Here is a 23,648-nt window from a genome sequence, read left to right on the forward strand (position 1 = left end):
AATTTCTATACATATACAAGCATTTATGTGTGTGCTTATATTTACACATTTTTTTACACAAATGAGATCACACCATATTATTCAGTAATATTAAAAAAATAAACTTCCACATTTTTGCAAATCATTCCTTCTCATTTTATGCTGCATAGTATTCTAATATTTGGACATATCATAATTTTTCTAACTAGTCATCTACTTATGGATATTTAGCCCCCTTTTTTTGCTATTGTAAATGATGATGTAGTGAATATTCTTGGGTACACCTTTGCACATATTTAAAAATTTATCTGGCTAGGTGTGGTGGCTTATGCCTGTAATTCCAGCATTTTGGGAGGCCAAGGCAGGTGGATCACTTGAGGTCAGGAGTTCGAGACTAGCTTGGCCAACATGGTGAAACCCCAGCTCTACTAAAAATACAAAAATTAGCCAGGCATGGTGGTGGGTGCCTGTTATCCCAGCTACTCAGGAGACTGAGGCTGAAGAATTGCTTAAACCCAGGAGGCGGAGGTTGTGGTGAGCCAAGATGCCACCACTGCATTCCAGCCTGGGCAACAGAGCAAGACTCTGTCTTAAATTAAAAAAAAAAAATTATATATATATATATATATATCTGTAGTATAAATTCTGAAGGGAAAAATCATTGGACTGAAGATTATGTACATTTAACAATTTGGTGGATAAATTGCCTAACTCTAAAAAGAAGGCCAAATATCAGTAGTCTGTGAGAGAGCGGATCTCTGTATCTCTTTGACAACACTAGCTAGTGTCAAACTTTTTAATATTTGTCAGTTTTTTGTTGATTAGCTTTGCTTTTCTTACGAATGAGTTTGAAGATTTTCCCCCTTATTATTGGCCATAATGTATGTTTTCAGTTACCGATTTGGTCATGTGCTTTGCCGTTTTATGGAGCTCTCTATGTTTTTGTATATTAAGGAAAGGAGCCTCTTGCCATTTTTTTTTTTTAAGTTTTCCAGTTGACAATTGTATACACTTATGAGGGTGTAATGTTTTTTATTTTTACTTGACACATATATAGTGTATATTTATGGTAACATACATGGTGTACATTTAAATTTTATACACTATTAAAACATTGTTGTGTAATGATCACATCTGGCTAATTAGAGTATTTTCATCACTTTATATATTTACCATTTCTTTGTGAGCCTCTTGTCATTTATTAGATTACTTTTGCTCAAGTTTTGCTCATCTTTTGATTTTATTATTTTGCCCAACAGAAGTTTTCATTTTTTATTGTTGAATATAGTAATCTCATCTTCCGTGACTGAGGTGGGCAGTGGAGAACAGTTCTGTGTTAGATTTAAAAGGTCTTTATCATCGATTATAGGGCTCACTTTTCCCTTCAGGTTATAGCATCTCTGAATAACATGAATCTCTAACTTATCATACTTCAACTTTTGTTTCTTTTTCTTCTTTTTCGTAAATTAGTTTGGCCAGGTGTCTTTAGGAAGAAAATGAATATACATAAATAATTATCTTTTAAAATATAAATAATAAGTATTGGGGCTCATAATGGAAGAAGAGGTACACATTCATAATGACAACTACAAAGATAAAAATGCCTGGGAGCATATTACTTAAAAAAAAATTGAAACTCTATGGAAGAATAAGAAAGAGTATTTGAATCAGTTCACATTTTTTGATAAGATACATATGAAATTCTTCAAATATATATTTAATGCTATATATTTTAAGTATTGCTTTAGCTGCATCCTGTAAATTTTGATATTTTTCGTTTTCATTCAGTTAAAAATATTTTCTAATTTCCCTTTACATTTTGTCTTTGTTATTTAGAAGTTGGAAGTTTAATTTCCAAATGTTTGTGGATTTCCCAGTTTTTTAGTTGATATCAAATTCAATTCTGGTATGGTTAGAGAACATATAAATGTACTTGTTTATAAGACAGGGTCTTGCTGTGTTGCCCAGGCTGGTCTTGAACTCCGGGGCTTAAGCAATCCGTCCACCTCAGGCTCCTGAAGTGTTGGGATTACAGGCGTGAGCCACCTTGTGTGGCTCAGACAACATATTTTTATGACTTCAATCCATTTAAATTTAGTGAGACTTATTTTGTGGCCCAGCATGTGGCCTTTCCTAGAGAATGTTTTAAAACAATATGTATTCTAGTATTGTTTGGTAGTGTTTTCAATATATGCCACTTACGTATAGTTGGTTGATAGTGTGGTTCCGGTCTTCTCTGTCCTTTCTAGTTTTCTGTCTAATTATTATATCACTTATTTAGAGTGAGACATTGAGATCTCCAAATATAATTGTTGAATTTTTAATTTTTCCTTTCAGTCGTGTTAGTTACTGCTTCATTATTTTGGGACTCTTTTTAGATGCATACACAATTGTTACATCTTCCTGATGTTTTGACTGTTTATTATTATGAAATGTCTTTCGTTGTCTCTATAGTCTTAAAGTGTGTTTTATCTGATGTTAATATAGCCATTCTGTCTCTTATGGGTACTGCTTCTATAGTATATCCTTTTTTTCCCCATCCTTTTACTTTCAGTTTTGGATGTAGGATATGTCTTTTGTTGACAGCATATAGTTGGAATTTGTGTTTCTGTCCTTTCTGACAGTCGTTGCCTTTCCATTGGACTATTTAGACCATTCATATTTAATTAGGGATATAGTTGGATTTACATTTGCCATTTTGGTACCTGCTACACACACACACACACACACACACACACACACACACACACTCTATATATATATATACACACACACACACACATATAAAAAGATATATATACATATATATAAAGCAAGTATATATAGTGTCATTTCACTATGGTTTATATATGATATGGTCCTTTATATATATATGTATCTACATAGATATAGATAGATATCTCCTATGTTTTTGTTCCTTTGTTTCCTCTATTGCCTTTTGTGTTAAATACTTTTTAGTGTGCCATTTTAATTACTCCAGTGATTTTTTTAACTGTATATTTTTAAAGATATTTTCTTTGTGGTTGCTGTCAGGATTATGCATTTTAACAGGCTGCTTATTATCAGTAAGATAAAGAAACTTTCCTCCAATGTAGGTCCATTTTCTCTTCTTTATTGTACCGCTATTGTAATATACTTCTCTATATATTATAAACCCAGTAGTACAGTGTTGTGATCATTGCTTTATACATTCTTAGGTGTTTTTTTTTTTTTTTTTTTTTTTTTTTTTTTTTTTTTTTTGAGACGGAGTCTCGCTGTGTCGCCCAGGCTGGAGTGCAGTGGCCGGATCTCAGCTCACTGCAAGCTCTGCCTCCCGGGTTTTTACGCCGTTCTCCTGCCTCAGCCTCCCGAGTAGCCGGGACTACAGGCGCCCGCCACCTCGCCCGGCTAGTTTTTTGTATTTTTTAGTAGAGACGGGGTTTCACCGTGTTAGCCAGGATGGTCTCGAACTCCTGACCTCGTGATCCGCCCGTCTCGGCCTCCCAAAGTGCTGGGATTACAGGCTTGAGCCACCGCGCCCGGCATTCTTAGGTGTTTTAAAGGAAGGAAGAAATGAGAAAAATATGTTTATAGAGTCTTTTTTGAATTAACCCACATATTTGCCATTTCTGGTGCTCTTCAATTCTTTCTGTGTATTTAAGTCTGATGTCTTTTCCTTTCAGCTTAATGGGCTTCCTTTGGTGTTTGTTTAAGGCAGGTCTGCTAGCAAAAACAATTGTCTCAATTTTTGGTTATCTGGGAATATTTTTTCATTTTTGAAGGATAGTTTTGCTGCCTTCTTGGTTGACAGCTGTATCTTTCAACTTTTTGAATATGTGATTTCACTGTCTTCTTGTCTCTATTGTTTTTAACTGGAAGTTAGCCACTAATCTCTGCGTATGCTGAATCATTATTCTCTTCCTACTTTAAAGATTTTTCTCCTTGTGTTTGCTTTCAACAAGTTTGACTACGTTGTGTCCAGTTGTAGGTTGCTTTATATTTTCCTACTTTAAATTCATTGTGCTTCTTAGATCTGTAGATTTATTTTCCTTAGAAAAATTAAATTTGGGGCAGGCATGGTGGCTCATACCTATAATCCCAGCACAGGTGGGGATTTGAGAGGCCAAGGTGGTCACATCACCTGAGGTCAGGAGTTCAAGACCAGCTTGGCCAACATGGTGAAACCCTGTCTCTACAAAAATACAAAAATTAGCCAGGCATGATGGCGGGTTCCTGTAATCCCAGCTACTTGGGAGGCTGAGGCAGGAGAATCACTTGAACCTGGGAGGCACAGGTTGCAGTGAGCCGAGATCACACTATTACACTCCAGACTGGGTGACTGAGCGAGACTCCGTCTTAAAAAAAAAGAAAGTAAATTTGTCACGTTTTGGCCAATATTTTATTAATTTTTTTTTTCTTCCCTTCTTTCCTGGTACTCAAAATGTTGGTAAGCTGGATGTTGTTCCACATGTCTTTGAGGCTCTGTTCATTTTGCTTCCATCTTTTTCCACTCTTGTTTTTCAGAGTAGATGGTTTCTATTGATGTATCTTAAAAGTCACTGATTTTCTTTTGCCATAAATCTGTTGAGGCCTTCTGATGAATTTTTTATTTCTGTTACTGTATTCTTAAACTTCAGGATTTCCATTTGGTTCTTTTACATAATTTCTGCATCTTTGTTGAGGATCTCTTATTGGTTGATTGCGGTTTTTCATAATTAAAAAACTTTAAAACATGAGTTCCTTTTAACATATTTAACATATCTATAATAGATATTTTACAAAATATATTGTAACAACTCTGGATTGTGATGAGCCCCTCCCCTTTTATTGTTACTGTTGTCATTTCACTATAGTTTATATATGATACAATCCTATTGAGGAAAAGAAATTTTATTTTGCATGAAAGTGTATCTGGAAAAAGAGATATACGTGAATATCCAGGAAAATTCTGAAATGCAAGAGTACTGAGAGGTGAACAGCTCTATAAGAATTTGGACTTTTAAAAAAATATGTAAACTGTTGAAATGTTTTTTAAAAAATGAATTAATATACTTTCTGAAGTTCAAAGAGGAAATCATTACTGATATGGATGTAGGTGGGAAAGACTATTCTTTTTGCCTTTGCACCATCCTAAGCTAATGTGAAATCATAGGATCTTTCATGTATCATCTGGTGTCCACACTTCTTGTGAAGGAGTGTTTGCAAACTATTCTTGATAGATAGGAATCTAATATTTTAAGAACCTCCAGGGTAGGAAATTCCATAAAATCTTTAGTCTGTTAACTATGCTCTGAATACTTACTGTCAGGAAGTTTTCTTCCTGTGTATAGCCTATATTCTGTTTTTGTTTTGAACGTGCTAAAAATTTTCCATATATTTTTATCTATCTTTTTTGTCAGCTTTTTCCTGTTGGTGGTAATCTTGCTGATAATATTTAATCTGATTTTATAACCATAATTGTTTCTATTGTTTTTGGCCACTAGAATTTTATGTTGAATTTATATAATAGTTTCTTTTAAGTTTTGGCATGCCATTAGTTCTGTTTGTTTGTAAGGCCTGCCATTGTGTTTCTTCTCTCTTCACTTCATAGACTTTAACAAAGCAGATATGATTAGTGTTTGTAAGTAGTTTCTTAAGTTTTGTTTTTTCTAACCTTTTAGGTCTGTAATTCTCTGAATTTCCTTGAATATCCTGTATCTTTGAGGCTGTAGATTCCACATCTAGGCAATTGTTTTTTGTTTTTTGTTTTTTTGAGACAGAGTCTCGCTTTGTTGCCCAGGCTGGAGTGCAGTGGCGCATTCTCGGCTCACTGCAAGCACTGCTCCCCGGGTTCATGCCATTCTCCTGCCTCAGCCTCCCGAGTAGCTGGGACTATACACGCCCGCCACCACGCCCGGCTAATTTTTGGTATTTTTAGTAGAGATGGGATTTCATTGTGTTAGCCAGGATGGTCTCGATCTCCTGACCTTGTGATCTGCCTGCCTCGGCCTCCTAAAGTGCTGGGATTACAGGCATGAGCCACCGTGACTGGCCGGCAGTTGTTCTTTATAAGGCCAAGTTTATTTCTCATTTACCGTCTACTTACTACTATTGCATTTGTTCAATTTCAAACATAAAAACAAGTCAGTACATTGATCATTGAGTCATAACTTACTATATTTAGAAAGAATTTTCACTTCAGTATTCATACCAATTTGCATATATTATATTTGTATAGTATTTTTTCCTACCATTAATAATGTTTGTTGTGTGTGTGTTTATTGTAGGAATTGGATGGCATAAGTGATTAAGGTGGTATTGAGGATTTCTGAAGTCTATGAAAGGTGGAAACTCAACCATGATTTCTTTTTCAACTCTACAGCATTCCCTTCCTTGAAGTCTTCATTTTTACCTTAGTCTCAGGTAATTTTAATACTTGCATTTCATAATCTTGAATAAATAAGTTTTTTCAAATATGAAGTCATTGTGTTTAGCTGCTAGAATTTTATACTGAATTTATATAATAGTTTCTTAAAGTTTTGGTATTTATATTTGGAAGAAACTAGTTTTTTTCTTGAGGAAACAAATTTAAGAGATGAATAATGGTGTCATTTTAGACTCTAACACACACAAAAATGTGTAATCTTAAGTGAAATTGAATTGAGAGTTATTTTCTTGGTTTAACACTTTTTCTCAACAGGATATAGCATTTTTTACCCTCTATCCTGAACACATATACACTCATATTAAATTTCCCAGAATTTTCAAAGAAACTGTTTTCACACTGAGGAAAGTTAGGCATGTTAGTCAAGTTTAATGGTGTTTGCTATATAATTTTTAAAATGTGAAAAAACATACATCTGTACATGTTGTGTGTATGCCTGCACTAATATAAGGAAGCAGTCTTATAGATAATTCAGTAATCACTTAAGTATATAGGCTTCGCTACTGTGACTGAGGCTTATAAAGGTAGAAATATATTTGAATTTACTTGAAAAGTCTGTGTAAACTATCTTGAGAGTATATGGAGGCTGCAGAATCACTATATACCAGGGCTCCTTTGTCTTGCTCTGCTCTTATGTGCAGTTTCTATATTGTGGGTGAGAATGGTTACCATTGTGTCTGCTGATAAGAAGAAAAAGAGAACGGCATTCTGTTTACCTTTAAGAGGAGTTTGTGTATATCACTTTCACTCAGATCCCTTTGGTTTTAACTTTGTCACATGTCACAACCAGCTGCAAAGGAGGCTGGGAAGTAAGTGACTCTGATTTAGGCAGCCATATGTTGCACTTAATTTTTATTACTGGATAAGAAGGAGAGAACAGATTCTGGGGAGATAGCCAGGTATCTGTCACATTAAGGTTTGAGTCCGATATATTTTCCATTAAAAAGAAGTGCTGTTGATTTAAACAGTTAACTTTTTTGTTGTTGTTCTAGAATGAGTCTTGGTTACTGTATAGTATGTATTAAAAATAACCATTAGCAATCTAGGCATAGTGGTATGTGCCCAGTCCCATCTCATTTAATTGAAAAAAAATTAGGTGTTTAACATTTGTTCATAGTATACAGGGACATTTTGTTTTAAGAAGTTTTTAAAAATATTTTTAAATATTTCTTTTGATCATGTAAGAATACAGAAACTTTATAGTTTGAATATTAATGTTTGAATTGTTGATATTGGCATAAAATGTAATGGATGCAATAACTAGATCCAACAGAATGTAGGATTCTGCTTTGTGGGAACTTTTTTTTTTTTTTACCTTTTCCCTCCCCGTCTTCTTGTTAAGATAAATTATAGCTGTTTCTTAAACTGTTTGAATTTCTGTAAATTTGATATTTTAGTATTTTAAATACTACTATCTTCTTGTTACATTGTTTTACAGAACAGATAATAAATATTTGGAATGCAGAATATGCCTAGATTCTGTTTCATTTGAGAGGGGCTTCAGTGTGGTATAGAAATGCCTATTAACTTTGGCTTATTCAAATATTTATAAATTATTTTTCTGTGGTGAAAAATAGTTTTTTTTTTTAACTTTTTAGGTTTTTGAAGTCGTATTATATAAAATGATTATTGTTAGTGTGTAAGTTTTCTGATTAATAGTTGTGTTAGCAGCTATTGAAACAGGTATTTATTTAAACATCCTTTATTGTTGTTAGCACTGATCAGAGAAGCCTTTGTGTCCCATTGTATAAATGATGTTCCTGTTAGGATATTTTGAAATAGTAGTACTTTAAAAATTAACATAGTTTACAAGGTATGTTTTATAGATACAAAATGGTAGTTATACAGAAATATATCTGAAGAGGTCTTTGAATGTACTTAGACAAGAAATAGATTTTGTTTTTTTAATAAGAGATGAAGTAGTTTCTGCTTAGATCAAAACTGTACTTTTCAAGGATGAAAGCAAATGCAAAACTTCTTCAGAATAACAAATAGCAAATTTGTTAAAGGTTCTGGTATTAATCATGGGTTTCATCTCACCAAATGATTTGGAGGCTCATTGATACTTGTATTTCTAATGCTGATATTTTTAAGGTGTAATTTCTCACAGTTAGAAACATAGGTTAGAAATGTTAATATCCAAGTGAATATAACTGGCATCCTGCAAATAACAAAGTGCTTTGGATCAGAAGTAATTTGTGAAATCTAGCTTTTTTTCTTTTACCTGTTTTCAGAACAGGTTCCTTTGAGTGCCTCTCTTTTGGCTTGCAAGTGAAGTTTCATTTTAGAATGGATAGGTTCTGTTACAAAGTCGGGGGAAGAGGTGTTACTGAATTTGTGAGAATATTTTAAGTTGAAAATTACTCTTTTTATACAGAAGACGATGATTAGGTTCCGAAGCTTGCCTATTATAACCTGCTTTGACTCATAGTTGAAGTTCCATATTATTCAAAAAAGTTTATGGAAAATAATATTACTACCAAACTCAATACATAGAAATGGAGGATCTCTAAGTGGGAAATATTTATTTCTTTCATGCTCAAATGCAGATTAATTAAAGGTAATAAGTGGCACATGGAAGTTCATATACATTCTGAAAGGGAACTTGGTGCTTTAAAAAATTTTAGAGCATATAGCACAAGCCTTCAAATCTGTTTTCATTTTAAATTGTACAGCCCTCTTTTTTTGATACAGGTGTATCATTAGCACTGACTGGTTTTACATTTATTAGCCATATTTAGGATTATTTTTAAATTTCCAATTGGAAATGGGAAGGTAGAGAGATTTTCCTGGTAAGGCTTTGAGAAAACAGAGGAAGGAAGGTAGCTTAAGAAGATATATTTAAACCCATGAAAAAGAAAGAATGGCTGAGGAGAAATTCACTGAGATATGAGTAACAGATAGAAATTGGAAAACAGAAGGCCGGGCGCAGTGGCTCACGCCTGTAATCCCAGCACTTTGGGAGGCCGAGGCGGGTGGATTACAAGGTCAGGAGATCGAGACCACGGTGAAACCCCATCTCTAAAAATACAAAAAATTAGCCGGGCATGGTGGCGGGCGCCTGTAGTCCCAGCTGCTCGGGAGGCTGAGGCAGGAGAATGGCGTGAACCCGGGAGGCGGAGCTTGCAGTAAGCTGAGATCACGCCACTGCACTCCAGCCTGGGCGACAGAGCGAGACTCCCTCTCAAAAAAAAAAAAAAAGAAATTGGAAAACAGAAAATGTGGAAAGTGTCGAGTCCTCCCACAGAAGAAAAGGGGATTCTGTGTCAGAACGTTCTCCCATGGTAGCAATGAGATGGAGTAGTCAGCTAAGGACAGTTTGATTGCTTTGCCAAGCCAAGCAATGATGATAGAGAGGCCTTAAGAGCAGGTGGTGAGAGGGCAATAAGAGTTCAACTACTTCCTAATGTGTCCAGGGCCTTTTAAAGTCAGGAAATAGTGTGATAAGGTAAAAAGTGCATTGAGTCAGCTAAGTCTGGTTTGAAATCCCAGTTTACTTCTTAGCTATGCATCCTTGGGTAAGCCCCAGTTTGTCTGTTAAATGGGGATATGCTGTTACTGTCTTGAGGGTTATTGTAAGTATTAAGTAAGGCAATATATTTAAAGGTGCCCAGCACAGTGTCTTACATTTCAGCACACATTAGTTGTCTTTCCTCTCCAGGTTTTCATAGTTTCTGAATTTTAGAATACAGACGTAAACATACTAATTTGGAAAGACCCCATTAATTGTATAAAACTCCCATTAAGAAAACCTCAGCAAGCATTTTTTTCCCTGATTTTTAATTGGCCCTTGTAGAACAAGGAAGCATTTTTAAGAGCCTTGTATATTTGATTAAAAATGAGTAATAGTACCCAACTTGTCCATTTGTAATGCGTCTGTTAATTTTGTCCTCTGAAGACAAGCCCAGACAGTTCCCCAAGTTTTGGAAATAATTGTCAAAAAACATTTGTGTTAAAAGCCTGTGTATTTAATTCCTTATTAAAAGCCCTGACCCAAAACTGTTTGCTCTGTTTCAACTTAATATAAATCTGTAAAGCTTAGTTTTTAATTACTTACACGTAATTGATTAGAGACATTAAATTCGAAGATGACCACAAGAAGAGTCAACTATTTCTTCTGGTAGACAGGAGAAAAGTAATGGCAGATAATTTACATTCTTTTTAAGTACCCCTCTGTCACTAGGCTTAAATGACTAGACGGTTACCTAAGTCACTACAGTTAGACTTTTACACAGCTGAACTAAACGTGTCAATAGGAAGGATGTTAGGTGTGTGTGGGGTTGGGAGTGGGAGCGGGGAGGGGAAATTCAATGGAACTGGAAGTTGTGTTGTGGCCCCCTAAATACCCCTGTAGCCGGTTTCTCTCGCAGAGGGATGGTGATGAGGGAAGAATAAATCATGGAAGCGGGGAAAGAATGCAGAATTTGAAGTAATCTGTGAAAGGGAGATTTAGGAGAAATTGGCCTTAGTTGGTCTCCTTCCTTTCTCTTTCCTGCTCTGTTGTAGTTTTCACCATTCTCTGCTGTGGGTAACTTGAAGTGCAGAGGAAGGATTGCCTCTCATTCTTAGCTGAATTAGCCCTCGGACATCATTGTCCAGCCTGTCTTGGTTCTTAACAGTGCTGCCATTTTGTACTCTGTGGTGTCAGCTGCCTAAGGTCTCTACGAGATAAAGGGTCTTCACAGGGAGCTCAGCGTGGCTTATTACTCCACGTATTTTCTTTCCTCTTCAGTTGGACAGGGGTTCCTTGAAGCTGAAATTAATTGTTTAGTTTTTTTCCCCTTCCAAATCAGTCTTCCATGTGAGTAATAAGATTTAAAGGAAGCATTCTTTCTTTCCTCTTCTGTGTCGTATCCCTAACCCCTGACTTTCCATTAATTATACACACATTTGGATTAGAAAGCAGTTGGCTTTTTGAGGAGTTAACAGGAAGAGACAGTTAATTATTCACATATTAGTGTGGCTTGACTACCTCAGTTTTCTTTCTTTACACTTAGCTGATCCTCCCTAAAAATAATGAAATTAGGGGAGGGATATGACATGTGTTAGCTTTTGAGCTTGGAACCTTTTGTTGTATTTGGATTTTTGAATATGCAGTGAGGCACGTGAGAGCTTTGACTGAGACCACTGAAGAGTTTCAGTGGGAAAGGTTAAAACCATAATGGCAGAGAAGGGAGGTGCCAGGACAATACAAGTGTGTTTTTTCTACTTTATCTTTTTTTAATTAATAAGTGTAGCTTTGTCCTGTTCCCTTTTTCCATGGACCTGGTAAAATTTCCCGGCCAGAGACAGGTTGAGGTATATGATAGAGGTATGACTCACTTTGTCTTTGAAACATGTCTTAAAATAACACTAAGTCTTTGTTTTAAAATAAAGAAGAAAAACAAGACCTAGAGTCAATTCTGTTACTCATACCCTGTTAGCTTGCTGTAACCTTAAAGAAAGAAAAGATGTTGGTACATGAAAAAGGAATAATAAAAAGTCAAAATTAGTCTTCTTCATGAAGATCCTTTCTTATTTCATTTTCCAAATTCCAGTTAAGTTTCTTACCAGGAAAAAAAAATATATATATATATGTGTGCGTGTGTATATATGTTTCTCTGTGTGTGTGTGTGTGTGTGTGTGTGTGTGTATAGAAAGGATCTTACTATCTACATAGTTGTCCTTGATTTTTTTTCACTTAATATATCTTGGAGAACCAGCACATAAAGCTAACATCATTCCTTTTAATGGCTGCACATGTTCCATTGTATGGTTGAGTCATAATTAATGTAACAAGTCCCCTGTCTATGGATGCTTAAATATGTTTCCAGTCTTTTCCCATTGAAGGGTTGTAGCAAACATCCTTGTACTTTCTTCTTTGATGAGTGTCTATGAATAAACCCATAAGGTTGTATACTATATATCTCTAGCAGTGAGATTGCTGAATCAAGAGTACATACAGTTTTCATTTTGATAGATATTTCCAAAGCTCAGTTTAAAGCTTTGTCTTATTTAAAACCTTGTATCCATTGATATTGGAGTTTGTTTTGATATCTTAGTACTTTCTGGTATTTTGGGGAAATTTCAGGGTATTTCAAAAACAGTTTCCAGGCCAGACAGTTTAACTCCCAATATATGCCTTAATTTGGGGCCATAGGAATAAGGAACTTATGTAAAAAGGAAGAGAGATTTATTTTTCTTTGCATGTGGTCGGTTTTCAGGAAGATTTTTAAAGAGGTCATTTGTTTTTCATTTGGAGTATTTCCACTTTACTACTTCTGTATCAAGGTGTGCTCTCTTCCTGTTCCAAGTCTCTCACTCTAGCACTTTATGCCTTTTTTCCAAAATATTATCTGTCCCTAGAATACTACTACTTCCTCAATACTTATTGTTTTGGCTTGATGCTAAGCATACAATTAGGTAAAAAAAAAAAAAAAAAATCACATCAAGCTAAAAATCTTCTGCACAGGAAAAGATATAGTCAACAAAGTGAAGAGACAACCCACAGAATGGGGGAAAATATTTGCAAACTACCCATCTGACAAGGGATTAATAACCAGAATATATAAGGAGCTCAAACAATTCTATAGGAAAAAAAATCTAATAATTCAATCAAAAAATGGACAAAAGATTTCAGTAGACGTTTCTGAAAAGACATGCAAATGGCAGACAGGCATATGAGCATGAAAAGGTGCTCAACATCATTGATCATCAGAGAAATGGAGATCAAAACTACAATGAGTGTCATCTCCAGTTAAAATTGCTTATATCCAAAAGACAGGCAATTACCAGTGCCGGTGAGGATGTGGAGAAAAGGGAACCCTTCTATGCTGTTGGTGGGAATGTAAATTAGTACAGCCACTATGGAGAAAAGTTTGGTGGTTCCTCAAAGAACTAAAAATTGAGCTACCATACGATCTAGCAGTCCCACTGCTGGGCATATACCCCCCCAAAAGGAAATCAATATATTAAGATATTTGCACTCCTGTGTTTGTTGCAGCACTGTTTACAATAGCTAAGAATTGGAAGCCACCTGAGTGTGTATGAACAGATGAGTGGATAAACAAAATGTACATGTACACAGTGGAGTAGTATTCAGCCATAAAAAAGAATGAGATCCAGTCATTTGCAACAACATGAGTGAAACTGGAGATCACTATGTTAAATGAAATAAGCTAGGCACAGAAAGACAAATGCATGTTCTCACTTATTTGTGGTATCTAAAAATCAAAACAATTGAACTCCTGGACATAGAGAGTTAAAGGATAGTTGCTAGAGGCTGAGAAGGGGAAGGTGGGGATGGTTACTGGGCAAAAAAAAAAAAAAAAAAGAAAAAAATGAATAAGACCTACTATTTGATAGCACAATAGGATGACTGTAGTCAATAACAACTTGATTGTACATTTAAAAATAAAGAATGTAATTGGGTTGTTTGTAACTCAAAGGGTAAATTCTTGAGGGGATGGATACCCCATTCTCCATGATTTGCTTATTTCACATTGCATGCTTATATCAAAATATCTCATGTACCCCATAAATATATATACTTATGTATATATGCACTGCCCCCAATTTTTTTTTTTTTTTTTTTTTTTTTTTGAGATGGAGTCTTGCTCTCGCCTGGGCTGGTGTGAAGTGGTTCGATCTCGGCTCACTGCAACCTTCACCTCCTGGGTTCAAATGATTCTTCTCCCTCAGCCTCCTGAGTAGCTGGGACTACAGGCACCCGCCACCATGCCTAGCTACATTTTTTGTATTTTTAGTGGAGACACGGTTTCACCATGTTGGCCAGGATGGTCTTGATCTCCTGACCTCGTGATCTGCCTGCCTCGGCCTCCCAAAGTGTTGGGATTACAGGCGTGAGCCACTGTGCCCGGCCAATATTTTATGTATTTAAAACATAAAAACATAGTTATTTTATATATTTAATGATTGTTTCTAAGTTTTCTTTAGTGATTTGTCTGGTAGTGTTCCTGTCAGTTTATTCTTTATTGAATTCATCTCTTCTTATTTTTAAGGTATTTTAATATATTAAGGATATGGAATTTTTGACTGATGTTACAAATACTTTTCACCAATTGATTTTTAAGGATTTCCAAATAAATGGTCAGAATAATCAAATTTTAGCCTTAAGGGAGTGTTTCATTTAGTTTTAGTTTATTTTCTAAGAAATGTGATAAATGAAATTTTTGAAGAGAGCAGATATTTGGTGATGTATGTAACATCTTTGACGTTTATTTTTATTTATTTATTTTTGAGACAGGGTCTTGTTCTGTCACCCAGGCAGAGTGCAGTAGTACAATCACAGCTCACTGCAGCCCCGACCTCCTGGGCTCAAGCCATCCTCCTGCCTCAGTCTCCCAAGTAGCTGGGACCACAGGTGCGTGCCACCATGCCCAGCTAATTACTGTATTTTTATTTTGTAGAGATGGGGTTTTGCCTTGTTGCCCTGGCTGGTCTCACACTCCTGGGCTCATGTGATACGCCTACCTCGGCCTCCTAGATTGTTGGAATTACAGGCATGAGCTACCATACCCAGCAATCTTTGACCTTTAGATTTTAACTTTGCTGCCTTAAAGATTTTGAAAAGTGAAATAAGGTGTTTTGTACAGATATACTGTATATATTGTAGGCTGATAACACCTCGTACCAGGGAAGAAAGATTAGCAAGTTTTGAATTATACATTTGTATATTTTGCTGTTTATGAGGTTGTTTTGAGCTGTTCATTTCAGTAAAGGTTTCTCCGTTAACAATAACCTTAGTAAAGGAAAGAGTATTTTGATTTCAGTAGTGTGTTGGAATTTAGCTTTGGTGTTTGACTGCTGAAAACTGTGATCAAAGTTGGTCATTACTTACGTGATTAATTTGGGAAAGAAGTGACTAAACTGAAATATACTTAACATTTTCATTATGGTAATGACTGCTGTAGTGGTTTTCTGTGTATACCTTTGTATACATTTTTTATTTCGTCAAGATAAATTCCAAAATGTAGAATTCCTTGTTCAAAGAATATGTACATCTTTATAGCTTTTGATACATACTACCAAATGACTTTTGAAAGTAGTTGATATAATACATACTTTTATTATCAGTAGATGAGTGTCTTTTTTTAATACTTCAACATTGGATGTATTTTTTAAGAGTCATTATCAGTTTGGTAGTTGAAATATGATAGTGCTGTTTAATGGTAATTTCTTGGATTACTACTGAGACTCTTTTTTTATGTTTAATGACTATTTCTAAATTTTTAAAAATGATTTGCTTCATGATGTTCTCTGTTTATTCCTTATTGAATTCATCTATATTTTTATTTTTAACACATTTCAATATATTATTAATATATTAAAGAGTACGGATCCCTTGATTGATGTTACAAATACTTTTCCCTAATTTGCTTTTATGTCAGGCTTATTTTTCAATAATAAAGTAGTTAGGATTTTATGCCTTTATATCAAAATGAAAATTTGTGTTTTATTTTACCAGCCTTTGGAAACCGATCTTGGTATTATAATTTTAAAATTGGAGGCAGTTCCAAAGTACATGAATAAAATCTTTGTCTTTGTTCAAATTCTTAATTTGAAAATTAAAAAAAATGAAGTAGTCATATAAAACTAATTTACTATGTTTCGTTGCCAAACTTGGTCTTTCTAGGCAGTTATACTTAAGCATGAACATTGACGACAAACTGGAAGGATTGTTTCTTAAATGTGGCGGCATAGACGAAATGCAGTCTTCCAGGACAATGGTTGTAATGGGTGGAGTGTCTGGCCAGTCTACTGTGTCTGGAGAGCTACAGGATTCAGTACTTCAAGATCGAAGTATGCCTCACCAGGAGATCCTTGCTGCAGATGAAGTGTTACAAGAAAGTGAAATGAGACAACAGGATATGATATCACATGATGAACTCATGGTCCACGAGGAGACAGTGAAAAATGATGAGGAGCAGATGGAAACACATGAAAGACTTCCTCAAGGACTACAATATGCACTTAATGTTCCTGTAAGTAATTCCTTTATAGGATACTAAACTTAGAAACATAATTTCTTGTTAAGTAATACTGCAAGTCATCGAAGAAATTTCAGGAAGTGTTTCAGGGATAAATAGTGTTCTTGAATAGATATACTAAAATATTGACATAAATCATATTTGAAAGGCAAAATTAAGTTCTTATATTATTTTAGAAGCTTATTTCTTTCAGGATAACAGTATTTCTGTATCAGGATTACTTGGGTATTAAATTTTAAATGCTTAATTTTGAAAGATACTTTATTTAACTTCTAGGCTTGTCCTTAAAGAGTAAAACATTTGAATCTTCAACATAACTAGAAAAAGATCACACATTCAAGGGTTTTTCCTTCAAATTCTGTAATTCCTGCCTTCTTAAATTTTTCTAATATGCTCTTATTCTCTGTTCTCTTTGTGTTCTCCACTTGCTTGATCTGTTTATCTTTTTAAAGTATATCAGCCCTTTACTTTTTCCTGTCTACCCCAGACATTAAGATGTTTCATAAGCACCCATATCTTTTTCCTTCTTCTACCTTTATTTTTACCCAGTAATCAGTGAAACCACAACCGTCATGTAAATTCTTGTCTCTTCTTTCTATGATATCAAACCTGGGTTCCTTTCAGTTCATCTAACATGTACTTTTTTTTTTATTTAAGACTTTAATATATCCTGCTTGAGATAATACCGTCAGTCATACCTCATACCTGTTTTATAACCTGTAGATATAAGTTGACTTCTTCTTCTTAACTCTAGGTTGAGTCCCTGTGACAGGGACTTGTGATTTACTTGTACGATGTTTCTCTGATAGATTGTAGACTGTAAGGACAGGAGTTTTGTCTTACTTTTCACTGTAGTCCAGGTGTTGGCACATGGTGTGAATGAATGGATAACTACTTGTAGTTGTGCTCTGATATAGACGTTCACCAGCTTTACCTAGCCCATTGCAATAACTTTTTCCTCTTTAGCCTGTTGATGTGATGGATTACATTAATTGATTTTTTTATGTGGAAGCAACTTTCTTACCTGGAATAAATCCTGCTTGTTTGTGGTATATAGTTCTTTTTAAATGTGGTTGGATTTGATTTGATAATATTTTGAGGATTTTTACATTTGTGTTCTTGATAAATATTAGTCTATAGTTTTCCTGATGTCTTTGTCTGTTTTTGGTATTAGGGTAATACTGATCTCATAGAATAAATTAGCAAGTATTCCCTCTGCTTATGTCTTCTGGAAGAGATGGTAAAGAATTAATATAATTTCTTCCTTAAATGTTTGGTAGAATTCACCAGTGAACTGCTTTGGGTCTGGTGCTTTCTGTTTTGGAAGGTTATTGTTGATTCGATTTCTCCTATAAATGTAGGTCTCTTCAGATTATGTAATTCTTCTTGTGTGAGTTTTGACAGATTGTGTCTTCCAAGGAATTGGTCCATTTTGATAAAGTTGTCAAATTTGTGGGAACAAAGTTCATAGTATTCTTTTATTATCCTTTTAATGTCCAGGAGTTTATAGTGATGTCCTCTCTTTCATTTCTGATATTAGTAATTTGTGTTTTCTCTTTTTTGTTTGTTTGTTTTAAGACAGTAATTTTAAAAAAATTACTGTCTTAATTCCTTTTTTTTTTTGGTGAAGTATCATTTAACTGAGTTAAATTATATAGGGTTTTTTTGGGTCTGTAATTGATGTACATTTGATTTTAAAAAGACACTGTTTGCCTTATATCAGGACAAAGAAGATTTACATACAACTATCAGCAGAAAAACAAAGTTTCTCTGTGATCTAAGCAGAGGTACTCTTTTCCTTGATCATAAGAAAATGCAGTATTTTTAGAAGGTAAAGCTATTAAGATTACAGAAGTTTTACCAAAATGCTTTAAGCAAAAACTCTTTAAGAAAAAAGTATGAGTTCTCATTTTCTATTCTTAGCATAAATTTTAATTCTTTCTGGTAGAACCTAAGTCTTCTGAATGCCTGTTAGCATCATCCAAAGCTTGAACTTCTTCTATTTCTGGATTAAAAATTCATTCACAAATGAGCTGTGCAATGCGATCACTTTTTCTGACTTTAAGCTTTTCTTTGCCAAAATTAAACAGTACAGCACCAACATTTCCTCAGTAATCTTCGTCTATGACACCAGTTCCTACATCGATAAAGTGTTTCGCAGCCAAGCCAGACCATGGAGCCCCTCTTCTATAAAACCCAGAAGGAAGAGCTATCTGAATGCCCATTTTCACTGTAGCTTTCTCCGTAGGTGGTATTGTATCATCGTAGGCACCGTCGAGGTCATAGCCTTTGGGCTGTGTGGATCCCGGAGTCAGGGTTGTGGCCTGCTCAGAGAGTGAGGCAAAACGGAGCTGCATGCTGCCCTTCTCTGCAAACCAGGCCTGTTTGCCGGGGGTAATGGTGGGTGTCTCTTCAGAGCAGGGCATGGCAGAGTGAGAATGCGAGCAGTGGAGAGAGCAACAATTTTTAAGTGTCCATTTTAGTAGCGTAAACTATATTGACATTGTTGTACAACAGATCTCTAGAACTTTTTCATCTTGCAAAACTGAAACTGAAACTCATATTCGAATAACTCTGCATTTCCCCCTGCCCAGTGGTAGAGGCTTGCTCATTTTACTGATATTTTCAAAGAAACGGCTTTTGGTTTTCTTGATTTTTTTTTTTTTTTTTTTTTTTACTCTATTTCCTATTTTCAGTTTCATTTATTTCTACTCTCATTTTTATTATTTTTTTCTGCTTGTTTTGGATTTACTTTGCTCTTCTTGTTTTACTTTCCTAAAGTGGAAGTGTATTCATTTTAGATTTTTTGTTTCTAATATATACATTCATACTATAAATTTTCCTCTAAGCACTGCTTTAGATACATTGCACACATGTTGATAGTTGTGTTTTTATTTTCGTTTAGTTCAATATATTCTAAAATGTCTGTTAAGATTCCTTCTTTGGACTGGGTATGGTGGCTCACGCCTATAATCTTCGTACTTTGGGAGGCTAAAGTGGGTGGATCACTTGAGCTCAGGAGTTTGAGACCAGCCTGGGCAACACAACAAAACCCCCATCTCTACTAAAAATACAAAAATTAGCCGGGCATGTGGCATGCACTTGTAATCCCGGCTATGTGGGAGACTGAGGCATGAGAATCACTTGAACTCTGGAGGCAGAGGTTGCAGTAAGCCAAGATTGCGCCACTGCACTCCAGCCTGGGTGACAGAGCGAAACTCTATAAACAAAACAACAAAAAACAAACTTCTTTGCACCATTATTGTTTAGAAGTGTGTCGTTTAATATCCAAGTATTTTGAAATATTTTCTAGCTACCATTCTGTTATTTAGTTCTAGTTTAATTCTCTTGTGGTCTTAGAGCAGACGCCGTGTGATTGCTATTCTGTTAAGTTTATTAGATTGTGTTTTATGGCCCAGAATGTTGTCCACCTTGGTGAAATGTTATGTGTGAGCTTTTAAAGAGTGCGCATTCTGTTTTTGTTGGATAAAGTAGTCTATAGATTGCAATAGACTGACATTTTTATTGGACTGACAGTAGCCTGAGCCTTCTCCAGTGTATCTTTCAGATAGTTTCTACTGTCATCTTTCCAAACGAGATGTATACATGTCATTCCCTTACTGAAACTTCTCTAGTGGTTCCTCATTACTAAACAGCTAAAATGTACTTTTTTGCATGGGCGGAAATAGCCATCATACTCCTGTCCCTTATCCAACTTTTTTTTTAAAACTGTAGTTCAACCCCTTTCCCCACCATTTTATACTTTAAGCATATGTAATTAATTTAGTTGCCTAGGTCCACTATGGTTTTTTTTCTGTTACTTTTGTTAATGTCGTATATGCCTATAATATTATTTATTTGGCAATTTCCTGTTGTTCACGTTTCACCTTAAAAGATTTCTTTCTTGTGATTTTCTTTATGGTAACTACAATAACTTTGCATTTCCTTGCTTGCAGGACTGTCTTGTCATTATATTTTAAGATATTTTTTTCTGTATCGTGCCTTTAAATTTTGTGTTTTCAATACCTGGGTTATAGTAGGCAGATTGTTTTTGAGTGGAAATATGCATTCTGTTTTTAATTGAGGAAAAGTTTAAAGTGAAATGCTCAGATTCTGAGTTTGTAGTTCAGAGTTTTGACAACTGCATAAACTTGTATAATCCATAATCCATCAAGACACCAAATGTTTTCGTCATCCTGAGGAGTTTTTTTTGTAATTCTTGCCAGTCAATTCCCTCCACAACAATTGTTCTCATATTTTTTCTTCATAAATTGTCGTTGTCCCTTGAGAACCTCATGTAAATGGAGTTATATGTAACTCTTGTGTCTGACTGCTTTTGCACAACATGTTTTGAGATTCATCCATGTTGGTTGAATGTATCAACAGTTCATTCTTTTTCCCTATTCATTAATGTTCAGTCATTTTAATTAATATCTTAAAATTTATTTATTCATTTTCCTTTTTGTGGTTATTTGTGTTGTCTCTTTCAATGATTATGAATAAAGCGGTTAGGAAAATGGTTGTAAAAGTCTTTTTTTCATTTCTCTTGGTACATGTTCGTGTAAGTCTTAGTTCTCTTGGGTTTTCATTGATGGACCTAGTGTCTGTCTTTAAATCAGTATCATATTGTTTTGATTGCTGTATCTTTTATAGTAAATATTGAAATCAAGTTGTGTAAGTCCTCCATTTTTGTTGTTCTTTTGTAATGCTGTAGTGACTATGTTAGGACCTTTGCATTTTCATATAAAATATAGAATCCACCTTTTAGGGTTTTTTTTGTTTTGTTTTTTTGTTTTTTGTTTGTTTGTTTTTTTAAAGCCAACTGGTTCTGATTGAGGTTGCATTGATTCTGTCTATTGACTTGATACAAACCAACATCTAAACAATAATGGCTCCCAGTCCATGAACGTTGTACACCTTTACTTTTATTGAGGTTTTCTTTATTTCAGCATTGTTCTGTAGTTTTCAGTGTAAAGTTATTGGGCATATTTTGTTAATTTTATCCTTAAGTATTTCATGGTTTTGGTTGGATGCTGTTGTGAATGGTATGTTTTAAAATGTCAAATTCTAATTGTTACTTTCTAGAATATAGAAATGCAGTTGATTCTTTTTATATTGACTATGTGTTCTGTGACTTTGTTATCTTTACTGATTAGTTACAGTAGTTATGTTGTAGATTCCTTAGGTTTCTTCACTATCGTATTGTCCATATGTTTTACTTTCTTTCCAATCTGTATCTCTTTTATTTCTTTTTCTTATTGCACTGTCTGGGGCCTACAAAACAATGATGAATAGAAGCGATGCAAGTAGACATCTTTGCTTTGTTCCAGATCTTAAGGGGACTGCATTTACTCTTTCATCATTAAGAATTACGTTAGAGGCTGGGTGCAGTGACTCATGCCTCTAATCTCAGCACTTTAAGGTGCCAAGGCAGGGAACGGATTGCTTGAGCTAAGGAGTTGAAGACCAGCCTGTGCAACATGGGGAAACCCCATCTCTGCCCAAAAAAAAGAAAAATTACCTGGGCATGGTGGTGTGCACCTGTAGTTTCAGCTACTTGGGAGGCTGAATTGGGAGGATCACCTGAGTCCAGGAGGTGGAGGTTGCAGTGAGCCAAGATCACACCATTGTACTCCAGCCTGGGTTACAGAGTGAGACCCTGTTTCAAAAACGGCATTAGGTATAGGTTTTTCATAGATTACTTTTATTACGTTGAAGTGTTCTTTCTAGTTTTCTGAGACTTTGTCTAAAAAACGTGAATGGATATTTAACTTCATCAAGTATTTCTTCTGCATTGATTGAAATGATCATATGAATATCCTCTCATTCTCTTAATATAGTGAATTGTGCTGATTTTCAAATATTAAACAGCCCTTGCATTCCTGGGATAAATCACATGTGGTCATGATGTGTCATCCTTTTTTCTTGTTGAATTCAGTTTACTAATTTAAACATTTGTATGTTTATGAGAGATATTAGTCCATGGTTTTCTTTTTTTTTTTTTTTTGTAATAGCTATGTCATTTTTAGGTATATTGGCCTCATTTTAAATGGGTTAGGACGTATTTCCTTCTCTATTTTCTGAAAGAGTTTGTGTAAGATTGATATTTCTATCATACATATTTGATAGACTTTACCAGTAAAGCTAATCTAGAGTTGAGTTTTCTTTGTGGGAAAGGTTTTTTTGTTGTTCTTTGGAGACAAGGTCTTGCTCTGTTGCCCAGGCTGGAGTGCAGAGTGCAGGGGCACAGTCACAGCTCACTGTAACCTCAACCTCTTGGGCTTAAATTATCCTCCCACCTCAGCTTCCCAAACAATTGGGACTACAGGCACATGTCATCACACCAGGCTAATTAAAAAAAATTTTTTTTTATAGAGACAGGGTCTCACTATGTTGTCCAGACTTGTTTCAAGCTCCCGGGCTCAAGTGGCCTCCCACCTCAACCTGTGGGAAGGTTTTAAATTACAAATTTTATTTTAAAAACATAAGTAGGCTATTCATACTAAACATTTTTTTTTCTTGAATAAGTTTCAGTAAATTGTATTTTTAAAGGAATTTGTCTATTTCTTAATTGTTTAATTGACCAAAGTTCTATTAATATTTTCTTTTGTTGTTTTAAGGATCAATGGTGATTTCTTTTTTTCTCATTCCTGCTATTGGTACAATAATTTTTCTTTTTCTTGATTAGACTGGGTAGAGATTTATTAGTTTTCGTTGTCTCTTCAAATAATGACATTTCGGTTTTATCGATTTTCACTATTCACTTTAACTTTTGTTCATTTTTACTTTTTATTATTTCCTTCTACTACTTTGGTTTTCATTTGCTCTTCTCATCTTAACTTTTTAAAGTAGAAAGTTTGGTGACTGATTTTAGATATTCATTTTTGACCTAAACATGTGAAGCTCTAAACTTTTCTCAGCATGGCTTTTGATGTATTTTTATCATTTTAATTCAGTTAAAGATACTTTTAAACTTCCTTTATTTCTTTTTGATTCGTGAGTTAATTAGAAGTGTTTTGCTTAATTGCTGAATATTTAAAAATTTTCCAGATACCTTTTCATCACTGATATCTAATGAGTGTGGTTAGAAAATATATGCTGTATGATTTCTGCCCTTTTAAATTTATTGAGACTTGTTTTAGTGCTTGGCATATGATCTATTTGGTGAGCGTTCTGTGTGTACTTGAAAAGAATGTGTATTCTGGCTATTGTTGGTTGGGTTATTTTCTAAATGTCAGTTAGGTCAAGTTGTTTAGTTATATTCACTTTTTCTTTTT

General features: G+C 34.8%; 1 protein-coding gene and 1 pseudogene across 13 annotated transcripts in view; one reads left to right on the plus strand and one right to left on the minus strand.

Annotated features, from left to right (window-relative positions):
* LOC105470250 (zinc finger protein 148) overlaps positions 1 to 23,648 on the plus strand; it is a 141,623-nt gene that overhangs the window by 45,321 nt on the left and 72,654 nt on the right. For 10 of the 13 annotated variants that reach the window (XM_071092335.1, XM_011722045.2, XM_071092329.1 and 7 more), the window contains 2 exons: positions 6,225 to 6,360; positions 16,017 to 16,365. In XM_071092335.1, coding sequence (XP_070948436.1) covers positions 16,033 to 16,365 — 333 coding nt within the window. In that variant the 5' untranslated portion in view covers positions 6,225 to 6,360; positions 16,017 to 16,032. Of the gene's footprint in view, positions 1 to 6,224; positions 6,361 to 14,627; positions 14,745 to 16,016; positions 16,366 to 23,648 lie in introns of all 13 variants that reach the window. The other 3 variants (XM_011722049.3, XM_071092336.1, XM_024789260.2) reach the window with 1 other exon arrangement.
* LOC112424692 (deoxyuridine 5'-triphosphate nucleotidohydrolase, mitochondrial-like) lies at positions 18,303 to 18,797 on the minus strand (annotated as a pseudogene).

This window comes from Macaca nemestrina, chromosome 2 (assembly GCF_043159975.1).
Source record: "Macaca nemestrina isolate mMacNem1 chromosome 2, mMacNem.hap1, whole genome shotgun sequence".
NCBI lineage: Eukaryota > Metazoa > Chordata > Mammalia > Primates > Cercopithecidae > Macaca > Macaca nemestrina.